At 43.5% G+C, this 8,405-nt stretch overlaps 1 protein-coding gene across 2 annotated transcripts in view; it reads left to right on the top strand.

Moving 5' to 3' along the window:
- Positions 1–215: 215 nt before the first annotated feature.
- The window catches only part of FASLG (Fas ligand), a 25,001-nt gene continuing 16,811 nt past the window's right edge, over positions 216–8,405 (top strand). Inside the window, exons 1-4 of one of the 2 annotated variants that reach the window (XR_333637.3) lie at positions 216–1,238; positions 2,106–2,151; positions 6,234–6,290; positions 7,463–8,123. Coding sequence is in view for 1 of the 2 variants with exons in the window: in XM_006142348.3 (XP_006142410.1) it covers positions 888–1,238; positions 2,106–2,151; positions 6,234–6,290; positions 7,463–7,857 (849 nt within the window). In the remaining variant the exon portion in view is untranslated. Of the gene's footprint in view, positions 1,239–2,105; positions 2,152–6,233; positions 6,291–7,462; positions 8,400–8,405 lie in introns of those variants that run through there. The other variant, XM_006142348.3, reaches the window with a different exon arrangement.

Raw genomic sequence — 8,405 nt, 5'->3', positions numbered from 1 at the left:
TTGCCAAAGGGTGTGTGTGCTTGCCAGAAAAACAGAGAGGAGAGCAAAAATCACCCCTAGGGGTACAGCCATGCCTGAATCCTTTCTCTTCTCCTTCATTCTCCTCTTGGGATTTTGAGCATGCATGTCCACATGCTCAGCATGATTCTCAAGCCACCAGGTCCAGGATTCGAACCATAGCCAGCCATGTGGGAGCCCAGCACCTTAACCGCCACATCACGTGCTAGCCCCCAAATGTATGTTTTAATGTGGACTCTCTTGATCTTAAGAGCAGGCAACCAATGAAAAGAGAAACATTGTGAAGTACAAACAAAGCAGGTCTGTAGGGTGAGCCATATGGGCCACCACTTCGCAGCCTCTGATCTAATCTCAGTAGTGGGCTGAACAGGATTCTAACCTGTAGATCATGGTGATTTGCAATGTCAGGCTAAATAGTTGGGAGTGAAAAAGGGAGACAGCAGGGGAGGATCTTGCCTGAACACGCCCACTGACACTCCCCCTGTCTCTGAGTAGCAGCTAACACAGTGCTGTCTCACTACCATCCTGCTCTGCAGGACCCTAGGACATGAGCCCAAGCTCACCTGCCTTCTCTGGTAGCACAGTGATAGCAATTGGGGCTTTGAAGGCTTTCATCAGAAACTTGTGGGCGGAAACTTCCAGGGGTTTACTCTGAGCTTCTTGAGGCTTCTCAGCCTCAGATGCAAAGTGAGTGGGTGTCTCTGTGAGAAGCAGAAAAAACGAAAGAAAGAGAGCGGGAGAGAGGTGTTCCCCTCGACTGTGGAAACTCTATAAAGAGAGACCAGCCTCCCTTCTCTCGAGCAGTCAGCACCCGCAGTCCCATCCTTGACCCCTCAGCTCTACAGAAGTGAGAAGTAAAACCCTGAGCCATGCAGCAGCCCTTCAATTATCCATATCCCCAAATTTACTGGGTGGATAGCAGTGCCAGCAGTCCCTGGACCCCTCCAGGGTCAGTCCTCCCCTGTCCATCCTCCGTGCCCAACAGGCCAGGCCAAAGGAGGCCACCGCCGCTGCCGCCAGCACCACCACCACCACTGCCCCCACCGCCACCTCCAGCGCTGCCCCCACTGCCTCCTCCACCTCTGAAGAAGAGAAGGGAGCACAACCCAGGCCTCTGTCTCCTTGTGATGTTTTTCATGGTTCTGGTGGTCCTGGTTGGAATGGGCCTGGGGATGTTTCAGCTCTTCCACCTACAGAAGGAACTGGCCGAACTCCGAGAGGTAAGCCTGGCTGGAGAGCGCTGAGCGGAGTCACTGGGGATAGAACAGCTCTGCTGGAGAAGGGGGTGGGCTACTGTGGGCCACTGCTTTCCAGTCATTTTTTTTTTCTTTTTGCCTTAGAAATGGATCATTTTAGTCATTCTATTTTTATGGGCAGAGAAGCCCAAATGAGTGAAAGAAATGTTTTCTGTGTTGTAAGCCATCATAGCCAGATCATTCCTTTCTCAGCTGTGGAAGTCCGTCTATTGAGCCACTTACTGCCTCATACCTTGTGATTTAAGGAATAACAAGAACTTTGAGTTTTGCTTAGAAGTGAATCTGTTCAAATGTCAAACTAAAGCTCTTTGAAAATACTTTAACTGGACCAGCCTGGGGCCTGGTGGTTGAGGCAGCTGGATCCTACATGGCCAACTGTGCCATTTGAGTCCCAGACTTGGCCGCTTGAGAAACACCCTCGGTCTGTGAATGTGTGTGTGTGTGTGAGAGAGAGAGAACATGTGCCCAAGATTCCCAAGGAGGGAGAAATGGAGGGGAAGGGATTGTGGAATGACCACAACCCATGGGGAGTGGATTCTTGCTTTCCAGTTCTCTCTCTCTCTCTTTGCTTCTCTCCTGTGAGTACACATGACTTCTGGCAAATTTAAAAATACATATATTGCCATTATTTCAAGACACAAAACTGAGGAATGAGGAGAGACAATTGCTTGGCCAAAGTAAAACCCTGGTCCATGGAGCAGCCCTTCCTGAGTTAAGAAAGGTTCTAAGATATTTGAATTATCTTTAAAGGGCTTGGTTTGTTTGACATTTCTGCATCCTTTGCTCAAATAACTTTATATTTAGTATATGTCTTTTCTCTTCTTTTGCTAGTCCACCAGCCAAAGGCACACAGTATCATCTTTGGAAAAGCAAATAGGTGAGTCCTTTTATACATGTACATTGAGCTCCCGAAGATAATCTTCGGCACTGAATCATTATGGTGGAATGCCTTGAATTCCATCCCACTCTCAGGCCAATGTATTCTATCAGAGGAGTCTGGCTAATTCTGAATCTCTAGTCAATGTGGTACGTGGAGTTGCTTTAAAATATGAAGTGAATTTAGTTGCTCAAAGTAAGTGTAGCCAAGCACTGCACACAATTCAAAATAATTTTCCCTTGACTTCAGAAAGAGACACGTATATAAGCATGGGCCTTTGTCCACCTTGCAGCCAGCTCCAGGCCTCTTCCCTTCCCCAGGCTTCCTGGTTCCGGCACACAGCAGTGGCTATAACCACTAGGAAGAGGAGAGGAAGTGAGGACAGAGACACATGTTCCTGGAAAATGTCTTCTTGTTATCTCTCTAAAGAGATTACTCAAGAGTCAGTCTTTATTTTAAAAATATTCCATAGGATATAAATAAGCTTTTAAAAATCAGATGACCAACCACTAGGATATTTGGACATTTCTTTTGAAGTCACTGGTACGTTTGGGGAATGACTTTAGCCATTGTTCAAAGGATTGTAGAATTTTAGCAGCAGAGTCACCAACTACCCTCAATAATAGAGGAAAATCCCTTGTGTGAGATTCAGGACAGAAAGAAGGTGAAAATGTTGAACATCGACCTCATGAAATTTCAGGGCAGTTTTGGACACAATGGAAAGAAAGATTTTAGACTATTCTTCTCTTGTCTTAAATAAGATTCAATGAATTTCTCGATTTGCTTAGAGGAGAGCCTAAGGTGTGTCCGGTCCAGCTATCTTATTATGCAGAAGTGACACAAAATACCAGACAGATGAGATGAGATGTTGAAGGCTCCCAGTGTGGAAGTGGGGCTAGGAGGAAACAGGCTTCTGATGCCACCACGTTGCCTGATGCTAATGCTTTATAAAACAGGGACACTCCTTACAGTTGCCATGAAATGAGTAGATGAAAAGCAGGAGCCCTCTGCGAAGACAAGTGAATCTCATCCTTAGAAATTGAGATGAAAACAGAAGGCAGTAATGGCCATCCACTAAGTGGAGCCATTCCATTTTCTCAGGCTATACCCACCGTGGATAGCTGGACCAGTCCTGTCCTGAAATGTGAGCTCTTGCAGAAGCCATTGTTGCAATGTTCTACTCCTGAGTTCTGTGTCCAAGACACGAAGAGTTAGGAACTCCAGATGTGCGTAAACCAAGTGCAAATGTTTGTTAGGAAGATGAAGCCTCTAGAGGACTTCTAAAATAAAATCATTGTGACAATCAGTGGAATGTGGCTGGTGAAGCAAATTCCTAATTACTCATCTTTCACCCACTCTCTGGAGTCATGTAGTGATTAAAAGTCAAATGAACAGATGAGTCAGGTGTACCTACCTCAGCTAACAGTGGCCTTCTCTAGATCAACCCAGGCAATCATAAAATTGGTGAATTATCACATGGAAATCAAATTAGTAACTTTATTAAGAAGAGATACAAATCTAAATCTAAACAAGGGGTTACCTATATTCATCATTTAAATAAAAAATAGCAAACCCAGTTTGGCAAAACTGTGAGAGGAAAGGGCCTGCTTAAACATTGGTTTCAGCCAGTGTACATGTAGCTTTTCTGAAGAGCAGTTTCAAGCATAGCGATAGCTTGAAATCATGAATTCACCTTGTAATCCCATCAATAAAACTCATCTTTAAAACAATCAGAGATGTGCCTAAAGATTTACATATTACAATGTTCATCCCTCCTTTATGAGGCTATTTATAATAAAGAGCTCTGAGGAAACTTAAATGCCTCATAACAGATCAGCTAAATACATTGTGGTGTATTCAGACAAGAACATAATAGTAACTAAAAACCATATATCAGAAAGGCATTCAGTGCCACGGGGATTGGGCATTCTTTATCGTCAGATAAAAAGGCAAGTTACAAAAGGGTATATTTAGTTTAGTATTGACTATGTAAGTGCATAAGTGTATGTTCATAGTTTTAGAAAAGAACTAGAAAGTTTTACACACCAACATGTTAACAGTGATGTTTATCTAGGAGGTACTATTATAGATTATACTTTCTTATTTGCTACTTTTTTAAATTTCCATTTTTTCGAGTTAACTAGCTAAATCTTTTATTCATTCACAAATGTTCTTGGAGAACTTCCTATGCACCAGGCTGGGTGCTGGGTTGTGGGTGACGATGGAGAATGAGACAGAAAAAGGAGCCTGTGTCTTGAAAGAGCTTTAAGCATGGCAGAGAAGATAAACAAAAGCAAGCAAACAAATCACATAATTTCAAATTGTATTAAGTTAAATCCAAGATGGAGTGATCTGAAACATCCCCTCTAAGAAGGTGTTGTTTATGCTGATGCCTGAGGAATCAGGAGCTCACCAAGTGAAGAGTTTTATGTGTGTGCTTAGAGTGGGTAGAGGGATGGCAGAGAACCTTGCCTGGGGCTGGGAATGGCATGTGCAAAGACCCGGGGGCAGCAGTCATTGCCAACGTCTAGGATAAATTTCCAGGTTATTTATTCCAGTATTTATCCAGCAGATATTTTTTAATAAATATCTGCTCTGAGAATCACCTATTACAAGGCTCTGTGAAGGATATAAAGATACGCACGTGTGGTTTTCTGTTCCATTTCCTGTCAGCACATGGCCTGATGCCAGCTCAGCTTCTCAGATGGTCTGTGGTGTAAGAATGCAGAGGAGACTCAGTTTTACCTTTCCTGTTCATTAACACCTCATTAATGGGCGGTTGTCTTGGGTAGTCATGATTGTTCATGATCAGGCAATGCTTTCAGCACACTGGGCCATTCTCACATCATAGATGAGTTCCCCAGGCTAAAACAAGCCCAATACGCTCAAGCACCTTTCAATAGTCTCTTTTGAATGTCTCAGCTGAATGCATTCCCTAAGTAATAGCTCTCCACCCTGGCTGACATTCTTGAAGTCAGTAGAACTAGTGTTTATTATGAGAAATATTGTCAGATTAACCCCTGCCATTTAATCTGGGAAATTTTACTGGTCACATGCCCTACATTATACACTGAGCTAAATACTCTGGTGAAACCAACACATAGTAAGGAACTTGCCTTTTACTTGGGGAAGAATAAAACAAGTAACATAGTTAACACAAAAAAAGAGGAGACAGAGGAAACCAGAAAGGAGAGATAGAGAGATCCTAGGTCTTAAAGGAGCAGAAGACCGTATTTGATTAAAATGGCTTGGACTGATTTTCCAAAGAGAGATATATATTTTAGAGAGTCCTTCTAGGATTGCTAGAGATTTGACACAGAGACCTGTCTGGGAGGCCGTTTTGTGCAGATGGCCCAGAGGTGGGAAGTGGGGTATGTTCAGGGCACAGAACTCCCACTCAATGCCTCCTGCGAGTGGGGAGAGGAGACAGTTGGGGCAGACAGGCTAAGAGTTGTGACAGAGGACTCGTCTGCGGCTACACAGTCAGTGAAGAGCTGTCAAAGGTGTTCGAGCCTCATGGTGATTGTTTGAGACAATTAAACAATTAATGAGACAATTAATCAAGAACAGACTGTGTTCTGTTATATTATTGGGGGAGACCTGGTGGCTAGAAGGTAGATATTCAGCAGCTTCCTCGGCCTCTGTCTTAAAGAGCTCTGTACTTGGACTCAGAAGTCCTCAATGTTGGTCCTGTCTCCGACATTGAATACAGGATCTTCTTGGACTAGTTACCAACTTCTAAGCTCTTTGGCCATTAATAAATTTGGACAGTAATCCCTACCTCACAGTGTTGTAGTAAATTCTAATGATACAACTACTGTTTATGGCTCAATGCTTATACTGTAACCTTGTAATTGACACATATGTCTGTCTTAATTTGGCTGATTTTTCTTTGACCTCAATGTTTCTGAAATATAGATGACTGTGAGAACTACAGTCTGAACCTGCAAGATCAATCTATGTTAGACTGTTGCCATATATAATTTTTAAATCTTTTATTTAAATAGTGGGATTTAGAGTCCCACCAAAATAATAGTTGGTATCTAATTTTTACATATATTCTTCATCTCTCCGTGATGCAGGTGGCCCCAGTCCTCCTTCTGAAAAAAAGGAGCTGAGGAAAGTGGCCCATGTAACAGGTCTGTATCTGGAATGTCCAGGTGGGATTTGGCAAAGCCTTTGGCAAAAGGCAGAATGATTGTCTGGTCTTCATTATGGGCTCTGAGAGGCTGGTTAACTTTGCAGTGACAGGATTTAGCACTCCAGAACGCTCACATCTTTCCAGTCAGCTCTGTCTCACAAACACATGGAGGCCCTATCCAGCACGGACCTGCCCTAAACTAGAGTGAGAACATCATCTATACCATGTCCTTGCCCATAAGAAACTCATTCTTTTCTAATCATTCGGAAGACCCTTAGGGCATTTGTAGCACCGGTCCAAAGAAGAGAGTTCAGAAGGTGGTGGATGCTTAATTATTTCAGTTAGTGCTTTCTTAACTTTTAGGAGAATTTCACTCTATTTTGTTCAAGAATAGACACAGGAGTGAGAGGGGAGAGCCAGTCTTAGCCTAAAGTCAGGAACTGTGGGCTTTCAGCTGGTGATTGCAATGCAGAGCAAATGACTTGCTGGCCACGTGGTGGGCGCTCCCACTGTCAATTCCTAAGTATCTGAAAAGTACATGACTAACACTGGAAGTGGCGTGTCACTGTTCATGGAATTACTGGGCAGAGAGACTGTTAGAATAAACCAGTTGAGTCAACAAACATTGTGCACCTGCTGTATGCCAAGCTTTGGTGGCACAAAGATGAATAACACATAGTTCCTGCCTTTAAGGAGCTTGATATCTAATTGGAAAAGACAGGCACATGGCATTAATTTCAGCACTAGAGAGAGGTCTCTGACTATGGTATATACATAATCATAAGATCCATCCCAACTTCAGAACTTCAGAGCTCTTTGGAGTTGGCTTTTTCCCTTTGTGGAGGGATTTCAAAGCCTAGTTGTTTAGAGTCCAGTTCTGAAGATCATAAAATCTTTGTTCTAGAGAGCTAAAGCTATCTCAATAATTTCTCACTGTGATTGATGGGGTGTTTATACTCTTGTCCCAATTGTATGGGTAATAAAAGTGAGGCAGGCAATTAGACAAAAGGATTGAGGGATTCAGTCATGAACTGAGCACTGAGCCCCTCTGCCAGTTCTTCATGAGCTGTGTCATTCTGGGTAAAACACTCACTGGAGGAAGGGCCCACAGTTTTGCCTTGGAAGCTCAGTGTGTCAGAACCATGACTATTCTTCTCTGATTTATTTCAGGCAAGCCCAACTCAAGGTCCAACCCTCTGCAATGGGAAGACACCTATGGAGTTGCCCTGATCTCCGGAGTGAAGTATAAGAAGGGTGGCCTTGTGATCAATGACACTGGGCTGTACTTTGTGTATTCCAAAGTGTACTTCCGGGGTCAGTCCTGCAACAACCAGCCCCTGAGCCACAAGGTTTACATGAGGAACTCTAAGTATCCCCAGGATCTGGTGCTGATGGAGGGGAAGATGATGAACTACTGCACCACTGGCCAAATGTGGGCCCGTAGCAGCTACTTGGGGGCAGTATTCAATCTCACCAGTGCCGATTGCTTATATGTCAATGTGTCTGAGCTCTCTCTGGTCAGTTTTGAGGAATCAAAGACATTTTTTGGCTTATATAAGCTCTAAGAAAAGCACTTTAGGATTCTTTACATTATGGTTCCTTATGACAAGTCCTGAGAATGTTGTCTTGATTGAGGATCTTCTTAAGCCCACGTAGAGTCAAGTGAGAAGACATGAGCCAAGAGGACCTTGAGACCATGGGGCACAGCAGGTCTTCAGTTCCTCATCTCTTCTGAGGCCCATGAGCCAGACAGAAAGAGAAACATTTCTGAAGAACACAGAAACCTGGACTGCCATGTAAAGATACAGAGGCATGGAAAAGCAGCATCCAGGTGTTCTACATGTATCTTAAGTGGCCAAGAGGACATTGCTAAGGATTCTTTTAACTCAGTTCTGGGAATGGCTCTTCTTACTACCTCAAGGGAGACCGACTTTTAGATATGTGGTTATATCACAAGTATATGTGATAGAAAGGGAGGATGAGGCTTGCATAATAAGCTATAAAGACTAAAAGAGGCCAGTGCCCATCGACAGCATCTTTTTAAATGCATAGCCTGAACCTCAGGTGATGCTAACAGAGAAGCAAGAGGGATCTATTGGAGACTCAGTCTATT

The sequence above is a fragment of the Tupaia chinensis genome, unplaced genomic scaffold (assembly GCF_000334495.1).
Source record: "Tupaia chinensis unplaced genomic scaffold, TupChi_1.0 Scaffold000074_1, whole genome shotgun sequence".
Classification (NCBI taxonomy): Eukaryota; Metazoa; Chordata; class Mammalia; order Scandentia; family Tupaiidae; genus Tupaia; species Tupaia belangeri.
This window is presented reverse-complemented; position numbering and strand designations above follow the sequence as displayed.